Source organism: Oenanthe melanoleuca, chromosome 17 (genome assembly GCF_029582105.1).
Source record: "Oenanthe melanoleuca isolate GR-GAL-2019-014 chromosome 17, OMel1.0, whole genome shotgun sequence".
Lineage (NCBI taxonomy): Eukaryota > Metazoa > Chordata > Aves > Passeriformes > Muscicapidae > Oenanthe > Oenanthe melanoleuca.
The window spans coordinates 1,137,744-1,163,858 of record NC_079350.1 but is presented as its reverse complement, the minus strand read 5'-3'; the positions used below and the strand labels follow the sequence as shown (position 1 = coordinate 1,163,858).

Below are 26,115 nucleotides of genomic sequence, written 5' to 3'. Positions count from 1 at the left end.
CAGTGAAATACAGATCTTTAAAACACTAGCAGGGGAGAGCACTGGGCCAGCACGTGATATTCTAGCACATTATTTGTAGTTTCTCAAGCATGGTCTAAATGGGTTTGTGAAGCAGGGCTTGTCCAGAGTCACTGCAGGTTGTGGGAAGTAAGTTTTTATTTTGGCTGTAGTATTGCTTTGAAGGGCTCTTCACAAGAGCCCTCTGGCATCTCCATTACTGATACACATGACAGGGATATTATGATCTGTACAGATCATATCTGTATCAAACCCTTGTCCTTCCCAAATTAGCTGGTGTGGCTGTGTAGTTGTGGTGGGGAGGGCATAAAGCAGTTAACCATCATTTAATTTCATGATATACATGATTGTACCCCTTCCTTTGCCAGTGCTAATGCACTTGATGGGGTTTTTTCTTCCACAAAAGGTAATTTTTAGATTAATTTCTTCCTGGAACATGTCTTGTTTGGTGCAGTACTCTGCTGAGATGTTTTGTAGTTGTGAAGTTAAAATTTATCTTACATCCATACAGAATAGTAGTTTGTGTAGATTTTAGTCCCTGATGTGCTATGAAAGCCTATGGTTGTTTCAGTTTTTCTCTCTATAAAAGAACAGTTTTGGATCATGGCCCAAATAAATATTCTTCTGAATTGAAATATTTGAGGAATTTTTTTCTGAATGAATTCTACTATTGAGCAAAGTCTCTAAACTTATTTCCGACTACTGCCTTATCTGGGTGTTGATACTCCTTGGTTTGTAGTTTGATGGGTTTTTTCTTAACTAGTAGTATTGGGGGTTTTTTTAGCAGAAAAGAACAGCATTGGGAGCTTGATGCTTCTGGTGCATGGGTGACAGAGGTCACAGGCCAGAGATTCCAGCAGTTGGGTAGTGCTGGGTTGTGTGGCTGGGCTTTAGGATGGAGGAGTTTCCCAGACAGTGAGTGGGAATGGGGGCTGGTCTTCATCTCCCTGAACTTGTGTCACCTGAGCTGTAGCAAGGGCCACATGTCCCCAGGTAAAGGCCAGGTTCCCACCTCGTGTACCCAAGGTGTGCTCAGGGGCTGTGGCAGGGCTGTGCTCCTGTTCCTGCTCACCAGAGCGAGCTGAGAGTGCCACCTGCTTCTGTGCCAGTGTCCCTGACGTGTGACACAGAGTGGAGCTGGCACTCAGGAAGCTTTGCATTAGGGGAGAGTGACTGGGGGGAGATGGGGATGTGGGGAGGGGCACAGCAGCGTTCCCTGCCCTGCTGGCCACCTGTGGGGCAGGCAGGACTCGTTCCCTCTGTGCTGGGGCTGAGCTGCTCTGTGTGCCAGGGGTGCTGTGCTGTGCTGTGTGTGCCGGGGGTGCTGTGCTGACCCTAGCTGTGCTGTGTGTGCCAGGGGTGTGCTGTGTGTGCCAGGGGTGTGCTTTGCTGACCCCAGCTGTGCTCTCTGTGTGCCAGGGGTGCTGTGCTGTGCTGACCCCAGCTGTGCTGTGTGTGCCAGGGGTGCTGTGTGTGTCAGCAGTGCTGTGCTGACCCCAGCTGCTCTCTGTGTGCAGGGGTGCTGTGCTGTGCTGTGCTGACCCCAGCTGTGCTCTCTGTGTGCAGGGGTGCTGTGCTGACCCCAGCTGTGCTCTCTGTGTGCAGGGGTGTTGTGCTGTGCTGACCCCAGCTGTGCTCTCTGTGTGCAGGGGTGTTGTGCTGACCCCAGCTGTGCTGTGCTGTGCTGACCCCAGCTGCTCTCTGTGTGCAGGGGTGCTGTGCTGACCCCAGCTGTGCTGTGCTGTGCTGACCCCAGCTGCTCTCTGTGTGCAGGGGTGCTGTGCTGTGCTGACCCCAGCTGTGCTCTCTGTGTGCAGGGGTGCTGTGCTGTGCTGTGCTGACCCCAGCTGTGCTGTGCTGTGCTGACCCCAGCTGTGCTCTCTGTGTGCAGGGGTGCTGTGCTGACCCCAGCTGTGCTGTGCTGTGCTGACCCCAGCTGTGCTCTCTGTGTGCAGGGGTGCTGTGCTGTGCTGTGCTGACCCCAGCTGCTCTCTGTGTGCAGGGGTGCTGTGCTGTGCTGACCCCAGCTGCTCTCTGTGTGCAGGGGTGCTGTGCTGTGCTGACCCCAGCTGCTCTCTGTGTGCAGGGCTGCTGTGCTGCCCGCTCGCTGCCCACCATGGTGAAGCTGGACATCCACACGCTGGCACACCACCTGAAGCAGGAGCGGCTGTACGTCACCTCGGAGAAGCAGCTGATCCAGCGGCTCAACGCCGACGTGCTGAAGACGGCGGAGCGGCTGTACCGCACGGCCTGGATCTCCAAGCAGCAGCGCATCAACCTCGACAGGCTCATCATCACCAGGTACCGCCAGCCTGCCCCAGCTGCCGGCACTCAGGGGGCTCCTCGGGCTCTGGAGGCCTTTGCTGTGCTGGTCATAAAAATAGTGAGGTTGTAAACCAAACCTCAGCTAGGGAATCTTACACCAAAAGTTACTCATTGGACATTTAAGCATTTTTTTAAGAATACCTTTGTTTGTTTCGCTTCTGTCCATGAGAACCAACTCTCCAGAATTTGCAAATAATTTGTAATAACTCTCTGGGAAAGACTTTTTTCGTCTATGGCAGCCTGGTTAATAGATAGATCACATTGCATCTCTTAACAAGTTTGTTTACTTAAGAGTTACTTAAACTGTTTCAATGGTTTTTTTTTAAGTGCTGAAGCTTCTCCTGCTGAATGTTGCCAGCACGCAAAAATCTTGGAGGACACACAGTTTGTGGATGGATACAAGCAGCTGGGGTTCCAGGAGACTGCTTATGGAGAATTCCTGAACAGACTGAGGGAGAACCCCAGGCTTATTGCATCCTGCCTGGTTGCTGGAGAGAAGCTCAACCAGGACAACACCCAGAGTGTCATTCACACAGTCTTCACCTCCATTTATGGCAACTGCATCATGCAGGAGGACGAGAGTTACCTGCTGCAGGTGCTGCGGTACCTGATTGAGTTTGAGCTGAAGGAAAGCGACAACCCCAGGCGGCTGCTGAGACGAGGCACCTGCGCCTTCAGCATCTTGTTCAAGCTTTTCTCTGAAGGACTCTTCTCTGCAAAACTTTTCCTTACTGCAACCTTACATGAGCCAATTATGCAGCTTCTGGTTGAAGATGAAGACCACCTGGAAACTGATGCAAACAAGTTAATTGAGAGATTCTCCCCAGTACAGCAGGAAAAGCTGTTTGGAGAGAAAGGCACAGAAAAGTTCAAGCAGAGAGTCCAAGAGATGGTTGATTCCAACGAGGCCAAGCTGGTGACCTTGGTCAACAAATTCATTGGCTATCTCAAACAGAACACGTACTGTTTTCCTCACAGCTTGAGGTGGATTGTATCACAGATGTACAAAACGCTGTCGTGCGTGGACAGGCTGGAGGTTGGTGAGGTCAGAGCCATGTGCACAGATCTGCTCCTGGCCTGCTTCATCTGCCCTGCCATCGTCAACCCCGAGCAGTATGGCATCATCTCTGATGCTCCTATCAATGAAGTGGCGAGATTTAATCTGATGCAGGTATGATTCACAGTAAGGCAGTCTTAAAATATATATAAATGGTATTTTTCTTCCCTCTAGAAGTGGTGCTGCTGCAGTAAAAGTGAAGGTACTGTCTCTCCTACTTAGAAAATGGATGCTAACAAAATATTTAATTGTTGCTGAAAAGGCAGGCTCCAAAGTTTATCTGTTTGCTTAAAATACTGACTTGAAAAAATTGACAGCATGTATTCCTGTATCCTTTTGGAGAGTTGCAAATATCCTTTATAAAAGCTGTTTTAAGGGACAGACACTGAGGCATAAAAGTGACTGTAAAACGAATTCTGGAAAAATAATGTTGTGCTGTTCTTGCTAATGCTAAATATTATACCAGGTATTGCAAAAAATAATGAAATACTTTGCTGAAAACCCCTTGTTGTCTGGCACTAATGCCCAATGCTCTACTTGGAGCATTCCCCAGCCCTCATGACCAGTTTTTGTCATTATGCAAACACTTGGACAATTTAATGATATTACATAGAGGAGTCATCTGAAGGTCTTGTCAACACTTGTCTGACTGAGGATGTTCCTCCACAAGAGAAACAAAACCTGCTTTTTACTGTTGTTTCCAAAGTGGGCAGGGAGTGATTCTCACAGTGCAGTCATGCTGGTGAGTTTTGCTCAGTGTTTCTCTAAAATCCAGCAGCAAGCCTCTCCTGTGTCACTGCTCACGTGCTGTAGCAGAGCAGTTGGCAACTCTTTAAATTGAGGCTTGTTTTGCAGTTGGAGATGAATAAGGGATATGTGCTCTGAAATGAGGGCTAGCCCTCCTGCTATTTTTCCTTAGTGAAATATATGCAGCCTTTGAAAATCTCTAGGTTTAGATGACCTAGATTCAACTCTCAATTCTGACGTGTTGCAAAAACAAAACATGCTTTGTTTCTGGGAGGGGGAAGTATGGATGCTCACAGCCTACTGTGTGTGCACATTTTCTTGTTAAAGGCAATGACTGCTTTTTTTTCCTAAAGCTTCTTGCATTTTTTCCTTTCTTGAAAGCAAGCACAAATCTCTGTCCACTCAATCAGAAGTATTCCTTGGAGTATTAAATGAAAAAGGATTTAGAATGGAGGAGGTTTTTTTGAATTTTTTTTATAATCAGGTCCATCATGGTTTGAAAGGCTTATTGTGTGTACTTCTTTTAAATTTCAGGTTGGGAGACTTCTGCAGCAGCTGGCAATGACAGGCTCTGAGGAGGGAGATCCACGTACGAAGAGCAACCTCGCTAAATTTGACAAAGTAAGAATCCAGGCTGAAAAGATCCAAGACTGGGTGAATACATCATCTTCCTTCTGCAGCCTCCTTTCTCAGATTTTGCAAAGGACTTACTAAGTGTTTCATTTCCAAGTTACATGTAATGAAAAGCAGATTAAATCCTGCACAAAGCTGGGAAAAAAAAAGTCTTGAGTACTAGAATTAAGGTTTGGGGATTCTTGCTTCTATTCTGACCTAATACTGCTTAAAAGAAAATATTTTTAAAAAATTAAATGAAATGGTATTTTCAACTGAGCATGGTAAGTGTTCAAGGCCAGGTTGAACAGGGCTTGGAATAACCTGGTCTAGTGGAAAGTGTCCCTGCCCATGACAGGAGGTTGGCACTGGATGGTCTTTAAGGTTCTTCCAACCCAAAGCAGTCTGTGATTCTGTGAAATACTGAGTTACTGCCACTGGTTTTTCAGCTGCACCTAGCAAAACACTTTGATCTGAAGACAGCTTTACTATAATGTCTGTTTTAACACCAAGTATTTTGTTAGTGCAAGTAACTTCTCTTTATTTTTGCATAATTTTGCTTTTTTAGTTCAGCTTTTCCTGTTAGTATGAATCATCCATAGCCATAGAGCAGTTACCTTCATCAGAGCAACAGAGAAGCTGATGATATTTGATAGATCGTTAAGTGTTTAAAAACCTGTTAGTATCCGTGGTAACCTTGTATTCTTCCAGCTCATGGTAATTCTAGTTGTTACAGTCACCACACAAAGCTACACATTTATTGTACAAGTAACATTTTCACTCACATTAGAAAGTGATATTGTTGTTGCTTCCTTGTTTCATTTTCCGTCTGTGCTCAGCAGATTCTTCAGGAAGGGCCAGTTTATTGCCATTGTTTTTTCCCCCTTAAATTTTAAGAGGACACTTAAGTAAGTAACACTTTAGAATGCAGGAAAGGAACGAAGGAAGTGCTAAAAGTAACTGCACACTTTCCTTGCTTGCTCTTCTGTGACCTTAAAATATCTGCCATTTTATCCTAAGATTTTAGAAGTAGGAAGCGAAACTTAAATTATTCTGTAAACTACATAACTCCTGCTGTAGGTTTCTTCCCAGGCTCTAGGGAGTGGTGTCTCATTCCCCTGTCTGTGTCCCCTCTCAGAGCTGTGTTGCTGCTTTCCTGGACGTGGTGATCGACGGGCGCGCGGTGGAGACGCCGCCGATGTCGGCCGTGAACCTGCTGGAGGGGCTGAGCCGCACCGTGGTGTACATGACCTACAGCCAGCTCACTGCCCTGGTAATGCCCCCTGCTCCTGCACAGGGCAGTGCCAGCCTGTGCCCTGGTGTGCCCACCCGGGCTGCTGTGCTCTGCAGCTCTTACCAGAGCTATTGTCCCTGTTTAGGTTGGCTTCATGCGGAATGTGATGTCAAGTGATCAGCTTAAGGAAGATCGGATGGCTTTGGAAAACTTGCTGGCAAATTTACCCCAGAACAAGCCAGGGAAAAGCAGCAGCCTTGAGATGACTCCATATAACACCCCCCAGCTTTCTCCTGCAACTACTCCAGCTAACAAAAAAAATCGCCTGCCCATAGGTAAGGAGAGCGAGCGGAGTTCCTGCAGGATTTCTGACACCTTGGGCATTTCTGTGCCAGTTTTTCTGGGGTTACTCTTCACCTACACCTTCAGCTCCTACTTTCTCTGTGTAGATGGTGAAGAATTTTCTTTAGCATAGAAAACCAGGTAACTTCCTTAGTGTCTAATGCAAGTGTGGTGGATGACCTTCATCACTCCAGCCTGAACTGGAGAAAATTGCTGGAGTGGCTGGTAGTCATAATATGGTGGTAGTTGGCAGTGATAATAAAGGAAAGGTTTGAAGGTGGGGAACAGATCTAGAGAGAAAATGGCTTAGGAAAGTAGTAAGGTGGAAGTAGTGGGATAAAGTAATTTTAACATTTTTGTTAGAGAACAAATGGACAGGAAGGTGAACAAGCAGGAGCAGCACTTTCAGAGTATGTGCTGAGAACAGAAGGATTGTCCTTTCTCCATTCCTTGCCTGCTCTAATTCCTACTGTCACTATTCTGGAACGCAATTTTAGCTTGGTCGGGTTTTGTTTTTTCAATAGGATTTATGAGTCTAGATTTTTTTGTATTAATAATACTTTATTTTAAAATAGGAAGCATGGTACTCTTCTTCAGTGTATATTTGTGTGAATATGACCACGTGGGATATTTTTGTTTGAGATATTTGGTGTTGGTGTGTAAAAGGATGAAAATGTTCAATAAATGGCAGAAAAACCCCAAAAACCTACCCCCAACACAAACCTGTCTCATGTTGGTTTAACTCTGCTTCTGAACAGTTCTGGTCTTATACCTCTAAAGCAGTGGCACTTTACAGCATTTATTTTATGGTATAAAATAGTTTTTGCTCAAAGTTTTTGTTTCTTTTGTTTCATTTTAATGCTTTCGAACTCCAGGACAGCAGTTGGCAGCGATTACTGCCTGGGATCCCTCTGCTACCAATCTGTCAGCTCACATAACTCTAGTAACCCCTTTTGGTGGGTAATGCCCTCTTTCCATTCTTCTATGAAACTTTGACTCATGTCCCATAGCTCAGCATGCCTTTGGGCCACCCTGGCAATCAGTTCCCTCTGCAGATTTCTGCAGTATGTGATCTCACTATGTGTATATGTGGGTTTTAAAAACCCTCAGTGTGATAATCAGAATTTGGCTGCAATTTCTGCACACTTGCCTTTTTTTCTTTGGGTCAAAATAAAGGAGTAATTGGTGTCATGCTGCCATTCTTAGAAACCTTAATTTTATGTGGGTGTTTTAACTTCCGTGGAGCCAAATGTGGGAATCTGAGTTGAAAAGAGGACTTAAGAGTGGCAAAGTAATCAGAATAAACCACCTGATGTTGTATTGTGTGTCTGGGTTTGAGACACCTCTTAGAATAAGATTTCCTACTTCTTAGTAGAAAAAGCCTTTAAACAAATTAATTAGAGTTTTAAACCACAGAAACCTGGACCTTTTGTTAGTAACAAACTTAATTTTTCTCATAGAGTGTATAAAAGGTCTTTCTGTGATTGGAATAGGCTGAATTGCTGTAGGCAAACAAGTCACAGTGTACCTTGTTTTCCTGCTTCTCGACTTTTGTGTTGAAAGTTTCCTTCTTCACACGGCAGTACTCGAGTTTAAACACCAGTTCCATCTCTCAAAAGTTTGATTTTGAAAATTTATTTAGTATGTGTTGCTAATTAAAACATTACACTTCTGTATTTCCATTGTATTGTCTTTTTTTCCCTCCTTAAACAAGGAGGAAAAGCTTTCTAATGTGGATATTTTAAAATGTTTTCTTAGCCACTCGAAGCAGAAGTAGATCAAACATGCTAATGGACCAGCATGGAGATCATGAAGGATCCTCCCAGGAGACTATTCCAGAAGTTCAGCCAGAAGAAGTGCTGGTGATTTCTTTGGGGACAGGTCCACAGATTACTCCAGGAATGATGTCAGAAAATGAGGTATCCAGAATCAGTGACATTTCAGATATTTTGAACCATGCAGCCTCTGTCTTCTCTAATAGCATAGCAGTGAGGTTGCAAAGCTGAGTTTTGATAATAAATCTGGAATGGAAATTAAAATCCTTACTCTGTGTTACCGAGCTTGGGGGTTGTAGCTTCCGAAGTGGCCTTTGTTAGGTGGGTTTTTTCCTTCACTGAAGAAGCTAAAGAGCAAACTTGGGCTCTTGTTTCTGGGCATTAAGAAACTGCTGTGTCTCTGCATGCCATGTCCTGTGGAGCTAGGGACACGGGTGAGTGGCAGAACTGGAGTTCTGATCCTGATGCTTTTGGCAGCTCATGAAAGGCACAGCCCAGGTTCTGTGAGGCAGAGCTGAGCTCACAGTGCCATCAGTGCCTGCAGACTGCTCCTAGGGCAGGGCTGGTGTTCCAGCCTTTTCTTTCTCCAGCCGTAGCACAGCTGCTGCTCCCAGCTTTGCTCCCTGCCTGGTGGTTGGGATTTTCTCCTCTGTGCTGCACTGCTCTGGGATGATGAGGGAGCTATGGCTCTGTTATTATCAGGACATTCCTGATGCCCATGGGGTGGTTCTTTGCATTCCCCCCGGGCTCTGACGTGGGAGGTTGCTGCCCTTTTTCAAACAGAATGTTAGAAATTTGATTGTTCCATTAACAATACAAAACCACACCTCCAATGATTTATTTGCTGTTTAATTCTCTGAAAAAGAGATGATTTTAATAAAGTTTTGTTTCTTCCTCCCACCCTGCAGGTGTTAAATATGCAGCTTGCAGATGGCGGGCAGGGAGATGTCCCCATCGACGAGAGCAAACTCCATGGTAAACCTGATAAAACCTTGCGCTTTTCCCTCTGCAGTGATAATCTGGAAGGAATATCTGAAGGTGAAGGGCTGCTTAAGTCTTGAAGAAGTTTTGTTGCTCTGTTGTTTTGGTTTTTTTTCCCCTTAACTGCAAAAGGAAGGTGTGTTAAATACAGCATCAGTCTTTGCTGTTTTGGAGGCTGTGCTGTTTCACTCTGAGAGTCTGTCTTCTTTCTTAGTTGTTCAGAGAATACAGCCTGGAGCTAAATTTTGACCTACAAAGGCATAACTGAGTCTGAGAATTTGGAAGAAAACGACTAAGTGCGTTTAGAAAGAGAAAATAGACGGGTTTTTGGGGTTTTTTTGAAACTTAAGTGTAGTACTAATTATTAAGGTAATCTAACTTAGCTCTAAGCTTGGACTTCTCAGACTTACTTTTCATCATGTTCTAATTAGCTGTTACGTGTCTCAGAACAGTTTCTGCACAACTCCTTTGTATGAACCTCAGACATAACAAAGCACAGATGTCTGTGGGATGGAAGAGGTTCAAACACATCACTATTGCATTATTTTGTATAACTTCCATAACTTAATTTTTGCTCTCTGTCTCCTCAATATAAAACAAATTCGTGAGCAAATAAAGACAAAGATTTTATTAGCTTTTAAGTTGCAGCTAAGTACAGTAATGATGAGATTCAATATTTTGTGTTGGAACTGGTACTTCATTTCTTGTAATTTTTCTAGTGAGGTTTTGTATCCTGATTTGTTAATGCTGTGTGCTTAGGAACTGTTACCTGAATTAGTTTTAAAGTGAAATGTGTTTTTGCAGGCCCTTCCAATCGCTCCAACTCTGTGTCCTCTCTGGATCTGGAGGGGGAGTCGGTGTCGGAGCTGGGCGCGGGCCCCTCGGGCAGCAACGGCGTGGAGGCTCTGCAGCTGCTGGAGCACGAGCAAGGCAGGTGCCCGTTCCCTCCCACCAGTGCCTGAGCTGCTGTAGATGCTAAAGCCAAAGTCTTTGAGGAAAGAGGTTGCTAAATTGACTAATTCAAGGGAAAAAATGTAGAAATGTTCCTTGTGCGATTGCTCTCGTATTTATTTGTGGTTTTGGTTTGGTTTGGGTTTTTTCGCCCCCTCCTCCAAGAAATATTCTTTGCTGTCAGGAAATAGAAATATTCTTTGCTGTTAGGAAAAGGAAATCACCTGGAATTTAGAGACTGAAGTCCTTTATAGGAAACTGCCTGTAAAGTTTTGCTTGATATCAAGCTCTTCCCTTCAGGAATAGGGTGATCAGGACTGGAGTAGTCTGGAAGTATCTGGGTGATTTTCTGTTTGATGTTCATTTGTCAAGCACTCAACAGTTTGCCTGGTGTCTGTGGTGTCTTCAGCCTGGAGATACTCAAAATATGACTGGACATGATGATGACCAGGGCAGGGGGTTTGGGCTGGAATGACCCCTGGAGGCCTCAGCTTTTCTGTGATCCTGTTCCTCTAAAGGGATTGTATCAGTGTCTTTGTAGCACTACATTTCATTTATTTTTTCTGTCAATTTAATTGATAGATTACCATGTATACTTCCGGATTTTGCCTCTTATGTCTCGAATGTGTTTTCAGGCAGCATTTCCTGAATGGTGTAATAGTGCTTTACAGGCCTTCCTTTAATCCACTGCCTTACAGAATTAGGGGATTGTTTGTTTGGGATTTTTTTTTCCCTACTGTATTCTTACAGGTTTTCAATCTGAAGTAGTTGGAGGAGCCTTTCAGAAAACCAAGAGCTGTTTATTTTTCCACAGCCACCACTCAGGATAACCTGGATGACAAGCTCCGTAAGTTTGAAATCCGTGACATGATGGGTTTGACTGATGACAGAGATATTTCAGAAACTGTGAGTGAAACCTGGAGCACAGATGTCTTGGGAAGTGACTTCGACCCCAACATCGACGAGGACCGGCTGCAGGAGATTGCAGGTAACGGGTGTGCTCTGGGCAGGGCCTGTGCTGCTCTGGAGCCTGAGGTGCAGAGCCTTCCCCCTCTTCCTCCTCCTCCTCCCTTCCTCAACAGGGGCATTTCCATGGATTCAACTGGAGATTTGCTCTAGGAGGATTTTTGTGTGCATGACCTGGACTGTACTTAGTTACTCGTTTCTTTTCAACATTGTGTTTCCTGATTGCTTTATTAAGGACACTTAAGATGTGTTCTTACTTTTCTCTCTAGAGCTGACTGCCCAAGCCCAGCTCTAGCCATATGCTCCGGCTTTACTTTTGCAGGTGCAGCTGCAGAGAACATGCTAGGCAGCTTGCTGTGTTTGCCAGGTTCAGGATCCGTGTTGCTTGATCCCTGCACAGGTTCAACCATATCAGAAACCACAAGTGAGGCGTGGAGTGTGGAAGTATTACCAAGTGATTCAGGTCAGAATTGGGCAGTTTTTGCTTATTTCTTTAGCATGATTCTAAGACTCTTCCAGAGGCATAGAATTCAAAACAGCGGCCTCTTTCCTCTTCCTCATTCTTCAAGAAATTACTGTCCTAGGGTTAAGTTAGTTTTTGTGAATACTTCCAGGATTAAAAGGACAAAATGCTCCTAGACAGAAAGAAGATGGAAAGCATTGGGAGAGATTTCTGTTACTTAAGACATTCTTAAGATCTGAAAGGGAAGAGAAGGGTTTGCAAAGCAAACTTGTGCTTGCTTTCCTTCCCTGTGGTAGGAGCTATCCAGGACCACGGTTTACTTTGGTTAGTGAAGATGTGACTGTATCCTGTTGTCTAAGAAATACAACAATTAAACCAGTAAACACTCCTTAGCATGCCTGTGCAGACGGAGCATTGCTGTCTGTGCAGGCTCCTGCCTTCTGTACCAAAGGATACAAGAAAACTCTTGCTGAAGTGGTTGAATTGCCTTAAAACTTGATACACTAAATCACTCCTTCCTTCTGCTGTGAATGTTTAGGGAGCATGGCATTGAGTAATGATACTTTCTCTCTCTGCTCTCCATTGTCTCCCTTTTGTAGAGGCTCCAGATTTAAAACAGGAGGAGAGGCTGCAGGAGCTGGAGAGCTGCTCTGGGCTGGGGAGCACATCTGATGACACGGATGTGAGGGAGGTCAGCTCCCGGCCCAGCACCCCCGGCCTGAGCGTGGTGTCAGGTGTGTGCTCTGGCTCTGCAGTGTGCTCTGTCACAGCATGCTCAGCACCCACAGTGCTGCACGTGCTTCTTTATCCAGCACTTCACTCATAAAGTAACTTCCTGCACTCATTCTGGAGTTTTTAAAGCAATGGTTCTTTGTTCACCTCACAGAAGAAATGAAAAGGCAGCAGAGAGGTGTATGCTCTGTGCTGCAATAACAGTGGTTAGCAGAGGGATGTTGCTTTGGAAGAAACTTCAAACTTTTTATTTTATTTTATTTTATTTTATTTTATTTTATTTTATTTTATTATCACAACTTCTTCACAAGTTCTTTTTCTGCAAAGTATGTAAGAGTGGAGTGTCTTTCTAATGCCCCTTGTCAGAGTGTATTCATGGCTATGGTAACACTTTTGGAGATGTAGAACAGAAATAAACTATTACTTTATGAGTATAGAAATCCATAGTGTCTGTAGGTGCTACTGTGAGTTGGAACTTGATTACTCACTGTCCACCAAACATTTTAACAGCCTCAGGATTTTGCTTCCTTGTTCTTTGAAAGATTATTACAGATTCTTCTTTTATTATGTGTAAGGTATTAGTGCAACATCTGAAGATATTCCTAACAAGATTGAGGATCTCAGGTCTGAATGTAGCTCTGACTTTGGAGGAAAGGATTCTGTAACAAGTCCTGACATGGATGAAACAGCCCATGGTAAGTTACTTATCTGGAATCTCTGATAAACACAAGTGATATTTATGGAATCCTTAAATTTTACAATTTCTCCCCAGTTTCAAGGTGACTAAGTTTAATATTTTCCTTATTTTTCAGTACTGTATTTGTTTAACAAAGAGGCTCCAGTGCTTTGCAGTACTAGATCAAAGTTCCCTAATTCAGTTTGATTACATTGATTGTCCTCTTGTATTTTGGAACTGGGCTGCTCCTCAAGAATTCCCCATTTTTTGTGATGTAATTCTTTGATAATTTCAGTGTACTACAGAGATCTTTCCATACAGGAGTATCTTTGCAAATACTTTGCAGTATAAGTTTTGTAAACTCTTGTTGCTGCAGTCTGTTTTTCCCGTGTTTCTCATGTTGGAGGCAGTTTTGGTACAGCACTAACTTTGTTCTCTCTGTATTTCAGGAGCCAGTCAGTTGACATCTCCTCCTTCTCAGACAGATTCTTTGCTTGCATTATTTGACCCTCTGTCCTCAAATGAGGGTGAGTTATGAAGATTAACTTTGTTTTAAAAACAGGCATTTTTGGTGCTTCTATGTTAGTACCAGGTAATTTGGAATAATATTAAAAGAAACGTGTGGCTTCTTTTCTGCTTGTGACCACAGGTGTGTCAGCTGTAGTAAGGCCTAAAGTGCACTATGCAAGACCCTCTCATCCACCTCCAGACCCTCCCATCCTGGAAGGAGCCGTGGGAGGTAACGAGGCCCGACTGCCAAGCTTTGGGTCCCACGCTTTGATTCCCACGGACCTGGAAGCCTTCAAGCAGAGACACTCCTACCCGGAGAGGCTGGTGCGCAGCAGGAGCTCAGACATTGTGTCCTCGGTCAGGAGGCCCATGAGCGATCCTGGCTGGAACAGACGTGCTGGCAACGAGGAGAGGGAGCTGCCCACGGCCTCCAGCAGCCCCGGGGCAGCGGCGCTGGCGGCCGCCTCTCAGTCCTCATCTTCATCTCCCAGCAAGGACTCCTCCAGGGGAGAGGTGAGGCTTCTCTTCAGCACTTTATTTTTGTCTCTCATGCCCTCTTTAACTGCACATATAATGCCAGAAAGTTGGAATTAAATGTCTTTAACACACTTCTGTTACCCTTTAAATGTGGCCAATAATGTTTCATAAGATAAAGCTGCAGATGTTCCTTAAATGGATCTGGCTTTTTTTTAATTTACTGGATGAGGTTTACTGGATTTGGTACTACTTCAGAAGCAGATTCATTGTAGTGTTAAATTGCTGCAGCAACCTGAAAATTAATTTTCTTTAAAAAATGAATAAGTGAAATCTAAGTTCTTTGTGGCTGTGGGTTTGCATTTGCAGAATGTCTTCTTTAGCAGAGATATTTCTGACTGAATCTGCTCTTTGTGCTTTGCTGTAGTTCTGGTTTTACAGTCAGTGTAGCAAAAGCTGATGTGAAGGAGAAATTTTCTCTTTACACTTGATTTGGTAAATGCTCAAATGTAGACTCTGCCCTTCTGCAGATTGAGGAACGGAAAGACAGTGATGATGAGAAGTCTGACAGGAACAAGCCCTGGTGGAGGAAACGTTTTGTGTCTGCCATGCCCAAAGGTAGGATCATGTCTGTCTGGCTTTGGTACTTCAGTTAGAGTTCACACTGCCTTTGTTACAGCTTTAGTCGCTTTTATGGGTAAAGTATGAATAAATATGTAAATAAAAATGGGAAGCTACCTCACTCCCTTGGCCAGTAGTTCCCTAGAGTGTGCTGTACCAGGAAGGCAAAACTTCTGCCTGACCTCATGTCTGTTAAAGGTGGAGCTGGCTGTAGATGATGACTGTACAGTTCTGCTCTACTCCATGGAGAAGCTTATGTTTTTATGGAAGTTGATTTGATGAAAAATTTCTGCATTAGCCCCTTCCTTAAAGTTTTTGGTATTTAGCCATTATCTCAGAGTAGGCTTTGATGAAGTACCTTGCATTTTCAGCTCCTATTCCATTTAGGAAGAGAGAAAAACAAGAAAAAGACAAAGATGACATGGTGCCTGACAGATACGCAACACTTCAAGGTATGTGAATAACACCATCATGGTAATTTTCTCTCAGAATGTGCCTCCTGGAGCTCCAGAGTGCCCACCAGGTAGCTATTGACAGACAGGAATGTGCTGTTGCAGTTCATGTTCAGAACTGGCACTTTGAATAAGAAAATGGATAAAGATTTCCTGACTCAAAGACTGTTTTTAAGTTGTCACATGTCTGTCTGTGCATGTAGTGGATTCTCAAGTCAAGTCCTCACTTTTCCCCCGCCCTTATTATAGAGCTCCTATCCTTGTCACAGCTGAGCAGTGAGGATAGCTGTGCACACAGTCCTCTAATAGTTACTTAAGTGTTAAATTAAACATGGTTTGAACCTGGGTGTTTCATTTTCTGTTTGCTTGAACCTTTCTAGAAGTCTTCAAATATCCAAAGCCCTTTGTGTATGCAGTATAAATGTGCTGAGGATCTGCTCAGGATCTGGCTTCATTTGTTCACTTGGATTGTATTGTTTGTTTTCTGGTTTGCTTCAGACTTTATTAATACATTCGAATTTGGGCTGCATAGGACACAAGCAGCTCTTTGTTTGATCTGGCTAAAAACAGAGTCCAAATGTGTAGGCTTAAGTTTTTGTGTTTGCTTTCAGTTGGCCCAGCACCAGGGTAACTCCTGTTGTTTTTTGTGGTCCTTTCAGATGATCCCAGCCCAAGGCTCAGTGCTCAGGCACAAGCTGCTGAGGACATTCTGGACAAATACAGGAATGCAATCAAGAGAACAAGTCCCAGTGAAGGAGCCATAGTGAACTATGACAGTACAGGTGAGAACCTGGCTTTTGTATCACCACCAACATAGTTTCTGCTCCTTAAAGATAAAAATGCTTCAGTATTCTAGACCAATGTTAGTATTAGCAGCTGAACAAAGTGGGCTCTGAACAAGAAATGTTTTGTCAAATAATCTGTGGGACAGTCCCTCAGAGGCTGGGAATTAAATCAGTATTCCCAAGGACACCTCTTTTGTACTGCCCTTGAAAGAGCTGGTTGTTGATAGCACATCTCCTACCAGATTTTTTGTTTTATCTTGTTTTAAATGGCACTGAAGAAGTGCCTTCCAAAACTTTTGCAGTTTCTTCTTAGGAGCTTCTAGATTGTGTTTTTTAATGTGCCTTTCTTCATATATCCAGAAAAAGCTGGTTCATTTGCTGTCTCCATTCTTTTCCTGACCTTAGAATAAGGAGCAGAAAATTAGTCTGGTTTCTTCTTCTGACTCCTCTCTTGAGGTGTAATGTGTTTTTCATTTCCACAGAGGCAATTGGGGATGGTGAGAGCATGCATGACTCCCCACGGGATGAGGCTTTGCAGAACATGTCTGCAGACGACCTCCCAGACTCTGCAAGTCAAGTAGCACAGCCACAAGGTTCTGCTTTCTCCTATAGGTAAAGAGACTTGCAGGTTTCGTCTTACCCACAAGGTAGAATTAAAAGCTGAAGCTGTGTGACTGGTTCCCACAAGAATCTTAATACATAGTCATTGTAAACTGTTATGTGCTTTTAGTTTTAAGCATCTCAAACTGTCATATTTCCACTTATGGACGAAGGATGTTGTAATCAGAGAGGACTGAGCAATTCAATGTTTAAGAAAATCCCTTTGAAAATGGTGCTGTATCAAAAGAACTGATTTTCTAAAGTCTTGACAAAGTTGTATATTAAAATGATGTTAAATAAGTTCTAGGCAGTATTAAATAAAAAAGAAAGTAAAGACTTCTTATTGAAGAAGCAGACCTCACATCAACTGTGTTAAGAAAATATTTTTCCTCTTTAAGGGATGCAAAGAAGAAATTGAGATTGGCTCTTTGTTCAGCAGATTCTGTCGCCCTCCCGATGCTGACCCATTCAACAAGGAATGGTCTCCCAGACCACACAGACCCTGAAGGTAAAGGCTCTTTGCACTGTGTGTGTCTCCTTGTCCCCACGTAATGGCAATTGTACTGCTCCATTTATGGTCCCCTCTCTTTGCCATAAATACTGAGGGCACGGGCTGCCTTTTGCCCCCAGAATGTTTTCATTCTTACTCCACAGACAAACTGCCATCTCAGCCTGGTCTAAGATTTTTTTTGTAATGAAGTATCACAGATACAGTGCAGGTAGAGGCTGAAGCTATAGAACAGTCTCTCAAAATACATGTGCTGCTGGGAGTTGTGCTACTTCAGTGATTTACTGGGTCTTTATGTTGACTTAGTATAAATGTGCTGTGTTGTATCCTTTCATTCACTCTAGGTTTATTTGCAGACAGGTGAATATATCACCTTACCTGGTCCTCTTCACATTTCAGAATAATTCTAAATACTAGATAAGATAATGATAAGGAAGCCTATCCTCTGATAGCTGGAAAACTCAAAAAGGCTTGTTAAATTGTTCTAAAATAATATTTATTGCCTAACATACAGAAGTTTTGTTTTAAACCATCAATGTATTTCCCATATTCAAAACCAGTTTCTTTTCATGGTGCCTATGTTTCTTTTCCTTAATATTTTTCCTTTGTTCTTTATTAGACAATGAAATTGTGTGCTTCTTGAAAGTTCAGCTGGCTGAAGCCATCAACCTGCAGGACAAGAACCTGATGGCGCAGCTGCAGGAGACAATGCGCTGCGTGAGCCGCTTCGACAACCGCACCTGCCGCAAGCTGCTGGCCTCCATTGCAGAGGACTACAGGTACCTCCTGCAGTGTCCCTCACCACTGGGCTCCCAGATTCATGTGGTTATTCACCAGCAGGTTGGGAAGATGCCTTTTGTTTTAAATTGTACCAAACCTGGTTGCTGCATTTCTGCTTCCCCACAAATGGGTGGGATTGTCTCACCCATGTGAGGCAAACTTCCAAATTCAGGCTTTGTTTTGTTTTAAAAGCACCAGGTGGAAGAGTCCTTTGTACTGGGACTCGGCAGTTTGTGAAGCTGTTAGGCTGTGTGTTTGTTGTGAATCTGATCAGAGCTCTTTGCTTTAGGAAAAGAGCTCCATACATTGCTTATTTAACTCGCTGCCGCCAAGGCCTGCAGACGACACAGGCGCACCTGGAGAGGCTCTTACAGAGAGTCCTGCGAGATAAAGAAGTGGCCAACAGGTATTTCACAACAGTCTGCGTGAGGTTACTGCTGGAGAGCAAGGAAAAGAAAATAAGGGAGTTCATTCAAGGTAAGATTAATGCAAACCAAAGTTTTTTATATTCCTTTGCTCTGTATTTAGATGCTGACTTGGGTTAATGTTTTAAAATATGTCTTTTGATCTGAGGAGTAGATTCCTAAAATGATTTTAATTTCACATGGTGAATTAATGGCTAAACAGACAGATTGCTGTGACTTTACAGCATGTTGTGGCAGCTAAGCTATGATAATTATCTGCATTTTTCATGGGCTGAGAGAATGAAGGTAATTTGATCTTACTTGGCCAAAAAACTTATGCTAAATCACATTATCTGCTCCATGGCAGAAGCATGGATACTAATAATTATTTTATATCTACTGATACATGATAAATTTAGTTGCAGCATTCAGTTCTTAGTCCAGCACCTATGGCTGCACCTTAGAAGATATGAGTAATAGTGTGAATCAAGTGTATCAAAGATTCAAAAATATCACAGCATAAGAGATAGTGGCACCAGGAAACTCAAAAGAGCCACTTATACCAAACTGGTTCTATGTTCTCTGTACACATATCTGACTAAATGAAGTACATAAGGAATTTGGAGTCAGTTCTTGCTCCCAGAGCATATAGTGCTGTACATTAAATGTGCCTGAAAAACCTGTCAGAAATAATATTTTTTTACTTTAGCGAATGTTCTCTTCCTCCTCCTTCTTTTTTATCAGATTTCCAGAAACTCACGGCAGCAGATGATAAAACAGCCCAAGTGGAGGATTTTCTGCAGTTCCTGTATGGGGCCATGGCTCAGGATGCCATATGGCAGAATGCCAGTGAGGAGCAGCTCCAGGATGCACAATTAGCCATAGAGCGCAGTGTGATGAATCGCATCTTCAAACTCGCCTTCTACCCTAATCAGGATGGAGATATTTTGCGTGACCAGTAAGTTAATGGAATTCAAAGGACTTGTTTTCTCTTTTGCAGTTGGTGCAGTGAAATCTGTGCAGCCCTCCTGTGACAGACTTGTCTGAGTCAGCCACACAAATTCATGTTTTCGTTCAGAACATTTTGTAAAAGAACAAGGATGGGCTTTAGCAGCATGTGCAAATGTGTTTGCAACAAACTGCTGGAATAAAAAAAAAAGGTTCTAAGTGTAGTGATTTGGTATATACAGACTGTGAGGTCTGCAAATGTGTGTGCTGAGAGAATGATCAAAACCTGGTTCAGGACTGGTCCATTTTCTAGTTTCAGTCAGTATTTTCTATGCATGTGGGGTTCCTGTGGTTTAGAACAGATGCTGTTGGGATGCTCTAGAGGACATGGGGTTGTTCTTGGCTGTACAGAACAGTCCTCTACATCTTCATTGGCCTGGTGTTCATCATCTGTAGGGTCACATTCCTGAAGGTCTTAAGATCTTGTCCTATCAAACATGAAACAAATTTCCTCAGCTGGCTGGCTTCTGCTTACTTTTCACTCTTGTTTTTTGTGTTTCCAGGGTCCTTCATGAGCATATACAGAGGTTATCCAAAGTAGTGACTGCAAACCACAAGGCACTTCAGATACCTGAGGTAAAACTCTGTTCCTTTGCTTCTCTATGTGTGTTGGGGTTTGGGATGGAGAGAGGATTGTTCTGTTTTACACTTAGAAGGGTTGCTTCTGTCTGTGACTGCAGAAATATCCTACAGGAAAAAGACACTGTAGCCAAAAGGCACTCCTCTGGGCAACCTATGCCAGGGCCTCACAGCAAAGGATTTCTTCCATATATATAACTTAAATATCCCCTTTTTCAGTTTGAACTCACCTTGCCTTAAAGCTTCCCATTTCTCCAAAACCTGTGAGCCTCTGGTCCTTCAGCTGCCCTGTGGTGGCCAGCAGTGGCTTGTGGCTGATTTTGGGCTGGTTTTTGCCCAGGTGTATCTGCGGGAGGCGCCCTGGCCGTCGGCGCAGTCCGAGATCCGCACGATCAGCGCCTACAAAACGCCCCGGGACAAGGTGCAGTGCATCCTGAGGATGTGCTCCACCATCATGAACCTGCTCAGCCTGGCCAACGAGGATTCCGTGCCTGGGGCAGATGATTTTGTTCCTGTTCTGGTCTTTGTCCTCATAAAGGTGAGTTCTTTTGCAGCGATCACAAACCCCAGTTCATTCTAGTAATAAAGAAGCAAATTCAGGAGAGATCCTGGCTGTGGGTCATGGGGAGCTGGCCAGGCTCAAACCCAGATCTGATTCAGCAGGGTTTGAATAAGAGTGTCAGAAATGTGGTCAGAGTTATGGTTTTTGAATCCAAGCAAACTTTGTGTTTGGAACCAAGGAAATTGGGGTGCAGGTGTTGTGTGTGGAGTAGAGTTTGCTTGAGGAATGTCCACCAGCATCTGCCTGCTTCATGCTGTCCTCAGGACCAAGATCCAGACCAGGACTGCCTTGGGCTGTGTTGCTGGTCTTTTTTGAGCGGAGAATGGTCTGATGTGTGTGATGTTGAAACAACAGGCTTTACATGTGTTGAGGTCCTGATGACCTTCACAGGTTGTACCAGTGATCTCCTTCTTTCTCGTGGCCTGCTAGTCATTTTTCCTTGTTGGAAAAATGTTCCTCTCATCAAATCTGATGCCTTCTGAGTGTGTGAAGTGGGGCTGGTGAGGATAAACAGTCCCTACCCTGCAGGCAGGTTACATCCTCTGTAGGATGGGGACCACTGCACAAAGGGAATTGTGTTTCTGTTCTGTATCTTGCTGTGTTTGTTGATGTCGAGCTTTGCAAACAAGCTGTGAGTGTCTCTCTCTTCTCCCACCCCAGGCAAACCCCCCTTGCCTGCTGTCCACTGTGCAGTACATCAGCAGTTTCTATGCCAACTGCTTGTCTGGGGAGGAGTCCTACTGGTGGATGCAGTTCACAGCAGCTGTGGAGTTCATCAAAACCATCGATGACCGCAAGTAGCTGGCACAGCACAGGCAGACTGGGAGCAGGAGAGAATTTCTAAGAATGTACAACAGCTGCAAAAGCTGAAGAAAAGACTTTCCTTGTAAAATACTGTACAGAACTGAGGCATTTTAAAACACACCTTTACTAATCTAATTAATTTAACAGATTTTCCTCTTCTCTTTGGGTTGCGTTTTTCTCCCCTCTAGATACTGGCACTGCAAAAGGGACCACAGTTTTCAGGTATTTTGGAATCTCAAAACATTCAGAAAATTCTTCATGCTTTCTCCACCACCCCTCTTCCTGAAATCTTATTCACATGAGTAATTCACTTCATTTAATTTCTAACAGAAAACTGTAACAAGAGGAATCCAGGGCAGCCACGTAGTAAACTTTCTAGTTGAATACACCTTTTATTAAGAAAACACCAGCCACACTGAAAGTTTGTAGTAGCTGACATCAGTTATCAGTTATATTTCACCTAAATTTAAAATCTGAGAGGACAGTGTAAATATTATATAACTATATTTAATGCATTGCAGGTATCTTTGGACTTACTATCCTTTGAATAAACAAGCAAAAGCCTCTCTGACCTCTAACAGGTTGTGACATGCCATGTTTTGGTGACAAGAGGACTTCCTCAAAAAGCTAAGATTTAAAAAGGGCAAACTGAACTATTTATTAAGATGTAATTAAGATGACTGAAATTTCTAAAACTGGAATTTATAATAGGGCTTATTAGCTAGCTGAACACTTCTTGGCTAGGGCATTAGGGTGTTACAGAGGTTTGGATATTTAGAGGAGAGGGACTGTAAGTTACAATAGAGAAGTCTAATATAAAAAGGAGAAATAAAATACCTTACTGTAATATTTTTTCTGAGCTATTGTGTATACTGTACAAACCCCAAACAGAGATCCTTAACAGAACCTTGGGCTGTAATATATATTTTGATTAGTGACATTAAATACATATGCCAGGGGGTTCAGTGAATGTTTTTACTAAATGTTCTTCGTGTTGTCTGCTATGCAGCAGTGCAAGTTTTACTGTTCATAAAAAAATATTTTAAAATAATATAACACTGTTCTTTATGAAACATATCATGACATCAGTTCAGGGTGTTTTATAGATTTCTCACCCCGCCTTCCCCCTAAACTGACAGTTACCAATTTAAAGAGGTTTTTATGCACAACACCACATGGGTTTTTCATGAGTGAAGTGGTCTGGGGCATGGCCAGTGGGTGTTTGCTGTATATAAGCACTTGCTGCTCTTTTTCAACTTCAGTACAGTGGAAAAGAACAGTGAGCATTGAACTTTTTCATGTCAGTATTATTTCTTGCTCTTTCCAGAGTGTTCATTGCACTTCTGACAGAGGGATATGGTAAGACTTGGTGTCTGTGAGTGGTAAAGAAAACAAAATCTTTCTCAAAAAAGAGATTTCTTTTCAAAACACGATTGGTTCATTTTGTGTGTGTACATTTTGACAATTAAAACCTGCAAGCAACTAGTACTTGGGAAAATCATGTGGTCAATTGGAATTAGAGCAATTTATGTAAAGTATTGAGTGCTTGATTTGGCTGTGCTACTTGTCAAGGCATAATCAGGAAACTTACTTTTTAGAGCTCTCAGATATAACTCAATCTAGCAGTTTTGCCAAACTAGTCCCGGGTGAGAAGGTGGGATGGGAACCTTTTCCTTTTCTTTATAGTCTTTCTCCTCTCTCAGAGACTCAATTGTGAGGAGGAGCAATACTCAGTCAAAACAGAATTCTTCTGATCTGCCTTACTTGGAGTCTCAGTCTGTGTAGCATTGCAATATTCTGGTTATTTAGCCTTGATGGGTTTTTGGTGCTGAACATGTAACTCAATATTGCAAGCACAGCCCTGCAGCAAAGCACAAACATGCCCTTTAAGATATGGCCAGATCATATCAAAAAGCAATATAAATTCATTTCTATTGAAGTGTCCTATAACATGTAATTATTACTTGAATATCTGAGAAGTTAAGACTGATGTGTGAAAGTTCTGCAGTTTGGGTGTTGGTTGAGGAGAGTATTTGTAGGATGCCTGAAGAAGGCACAAGGACACAGGATGGGGTGATCACCCTCTGTGTTGCCTTTCTGTGCTGGCCTGGCTCACAGGGTTTGGTCAGCACCATCAGGGCTTTCAGGTTCACTCTCCTTTATGGAAGGGCAAGAACCATTTCCTTCACAGCTTTTATCACTTGGTTTCTCTGCATAGAAAAATACTTAAAAGAACTGGAGTCTTTTTTAAACTGTTACTTAGTTAATTTAAAACCAGTAGGTGTTTCAGTGAGCCCCAGGTGAGCTGAGAGTTTTTGTAGCAAGATGGTCCGTTGCTTCTTTTTTCCAGCCTAATCTGAAGGTCCTTTATATAGCCTTGATAGGTGTAGTTAGAGAATTAGGCTTTCCAAAGAATTAAAAACCTGCCTGTAATGTCCTTTTACTGTTTTCCCAGTGTCCGGTAATGTTTTGTTTTAAAATGCTAAATTCCGTGTCTAGGAAGTGATGTTGTTAGGTTTGATGTGCAATAGCAAAGGTGAGAAGACACTGCATAAAGGACCAAAAGTACCAGAACTGCTGCCAAAAGGTGCCAGCCACGGGCCTGTTGCTGAAATCTCGGTGCTTTCTGTGAATTAAACTGCTTCAGCCACTGGAGGAGGAATGGAACATTTGAGCAGAGTGGAGCAGGGAAAGGTCCTTGGTAACAGGTCACAGTTGTGGGTTTCAGGCTTGGTCATTGTCTCAGCACTGATTATTGGCACATTAAACAATGGCATGTCTGTGCCTGGGAATATTCCAGAGGTGCTGGTTTCCTTTTTGGGTAGAGGAGGGAAGGGAAAGGGCTGAGGTTTTTGTCTCTAGGAGATTCCTTTGTGCTCCTAAGCAAGATTTCTCTTTAAACCTTTTTAAAATCCTCTTTAAGGAGAATCAGAGTGTGTCTGGCCTATCAAGGATTTGAGTTTAAAAGTTTTTGCTTTGAAGATCTTTTACTACCAAATGCTGAATGTAACTGCCATAAACTTCAGGAAAAAAAGCCACGAACATGATGCTGTTTCCTGTGGGTGAGACTGGTGAGCACAGTGTTGGTTTGTATTGCTTGAAAATGTTCTTGTTCTGTTAAGCCAAATTCTCACAGAGCTGGAGAACTCACTGCCATGGGAATGGGGTAGGAGAGGGGGCAGAGCTGCTGGCAGCAGAGCTGAGTGTTGGCACGAGTGAGTCAGTGTGCCTGGAGAGCTGGAGCAGCAGGAGGGCAGTGGGATGGAGGGGAAGGATGCTCGGTCTGGGTACAGCTGGGACGTGGTTGAGCCTGTACTACTTGAGAATTAACCTCTGCTGAGTTAGTAGTGTGTGTTCTGTACCTTTTAATTGTGCTTTACCTCTATTGAAAAGCTTTGTACTGCCTCTCCTCTTTGGTAAAGCCTTTATAAATCTGAATTAACGAGCTTGCACAATCTTGTATACAGGAACCCCATCTTGTCTCTTAACGTGATTATTAATGTATTATTCTGTAAAAACTGATTAAAAGGAGAGCAGTTTAACCGCCTGGCTTTGACGTTTCTGCCTTGTTCCAGTGCCATCAGCAGCTGTGCTGGGGATGGCAGTGCAAGTGTGAGCAGCTTCCCACTAACTCTGTGTGGTTTTGTGTTGGGCATTGCTGTTCTGCTCCATCCTCACACCTCATAGGGAAGGGACATTGGCAAAAAAAGAACCAAAATCCAGTAGAGGGGAGAGGAAGCTCTGCTGCACTGACTGCTTAGCAAAGAGCTCTTCAGTTATTTTGGATCTGCAGCTTGGCTGTTCTAGTAGCTTGAGAGGAGAGAAATGGCTCTGCCTGCAGGACTGTGCCTGTCCCTCTGCTGGCTGCTGTTTGATGCCTTGTTGAGAATGGTCAAGTCTAAAAGTATTATGTTTGGCATGTTTTTGGTTAGGAAATGTTCATTTTTGCTGATGAGACAGGAGGGTTTCCTCAGCTGCCCCGCAAGGGGCCGGGCGGGGCCGGGGCGGTGACGGTGCTTGGTCCCCGCAGTGTTATTGACCTTGATTCTCTCTCATTTACATCCAGCATTTTTCATCCTCTGGAATATGGTGTTTGGGGACCTTTCCATCATTAAGTGGATTTACAGCAATTTCCTTATGTGTTTTCTCCAAGGGATTCTGTTATGAGAGGCACATTAAATCTCCATTAATACCCCATTATCCGACTGATAAGATTACCATGATAATGAGGCAGAAATTCTAATTGTTTCACTTCTTATTGTGCCTTTCATTAAATCATATACCTGGAAGTTGCTGTCAGAGTAGGAATCTCCAGCCTGCAGAGCCTGGGAGGTGACCTGGTCCTGTGCAGACTGGTTCTGTCCCATGGCACTCAAGGGGTCCTGGGGTGTGCTGGCCTTTTTTCCTGGGCTCCTGTGCCTCCTGCCACGGCCTCTGCTCCATGGCCATGCTACCAGAAGGGCTTCCAGTGTCCCAGGGCCCTTGGCAGCCTGCACTGGGAGCATGGGTTTGGAGACACTGTTCCATGTGGCCTCGTGCCTGGTTGTACAGAGCTGCCTGCTCCTGAGGCTGTGCAGCCTCTGTCAGAGCTGTTACAGCCCATCAGGTCAATGATCCATGAACTAAAAAGTCTCCAAGAAAGAGCAATTATTGTCTATCATGTGTCAAAGGCGCCCGTATTGACCCCGATGGATGGAGCCATTATGGGCTGTTGAGGCAGCGATCCGTGGACGGGTTCATGGGAGCAGGGCCTGGACACACCGCAAGGTGAGGGGCAGGGACGGGTGTGGGGGGGCAGTGGGGACAGTGCCAGCTGCTGTGTCCTGCCGTGGGCAGCCTGGAGCCAGACTGAGGCGGGGAATGGCTCTGCTGGGCCCAGGGGATGTCCCCAGCCCAGGCTCCTGGGTCTGGCTCTGCGGAGGAGCAGAGCATCATCCTGTACGAGGGGTCTCCGGCTCCTCCTGAGCAGAGAGGAGAGTTCTCCATCCCAGAGTAACTGGCACATTGGGGGAGCAGCAGGCACCAGGCACGGCAGACAGGAGAGGTGGGCACCGACACCAGGACCTGAGGGCACCACAAGGCAGTGCCACCCTGGCCCTGCTGCTCTGTGAGGAGACAGTGGTGGCACTGCCCTGTGGTGGTGTCCCAT

General features: G+C 44.0%; 1 protein-coding gene across 3 annotated transcripts in view; it reads left to right on the top strand.

Annotated features, from left to right (window-relative positions):
• The window catches only part of GAPVD1 (GTPase activating protein and VPS9 domains 1), a 29,488-nt gene extending 4,980 nt beyond the window's left edge, over positions 1-24,508 (top strand). The window contains exons 3-27 of one of the 3 annotated variants that reach the window (XM_056505266.1): positions 2,105-2,319; positions 2,671-3,514; positions 4,682-4,768; positions 5,898-6,032; positions 6,139-6,328; positions 8,094-8,254; positions 9,019-9,085; positions 9,896-10,021; positions 10,857-11,030; positions 11,331-11,471; positions 12,071-12,205; positions 12,779-12,898; positions 13,329-13,406; positions 13,529-13,902; positions 14,394-14,481; positions 14,856-14,936; positions 15,596-15,718; positions 16,204-16,333; positions 16,720-16,829; positions 17,449-17,608; positions 17,899-18,086; positions 18,758-18,971; positions 19,525-19,597; positions 19,941-20,138; positions 20,823-24,508. In XM_056505266.1, coding sequence (XP_056361241.1) covers positions 2,135-2,319; positions 2,671-3,514; positions 4,682-4,768; positions 5,898-6,032; positions 6,139-6,328; positions 8,094-8,254; positions 9,019-9,085; positions 9,896-10,021; positions 10,857-11,030; positions 11,331-11,471; positions 12,071-12,205; positions 12,779-12,898; positions 13,329-13,406; positions 13,529-13,902; positions 14,394-14,481; positions 14,856-14,936; positions 15,596-15,718; positions 16,204-16,333; positions 16,720-16,829; positions 17,449-17,608; positions 17,899-18,086; positions 18,758-18,971; positions 19,525-19,597; positions 19,941-20,138; positions 20,823-20,963 — 4,323 coding nt within the window. In that variant the 5' untranslated portion in view covers positions 2,105-2,134 and the 3' untranslated portion in view covers positions 20,964-24,508. The other 2 variants (XM_056505265.1, XM_056505267.1) reach the window with 2 other exon arrangements.
• The last annotated feature ends 1,607 nt before the right edge of the window (positions 24,509-26,115 follow it).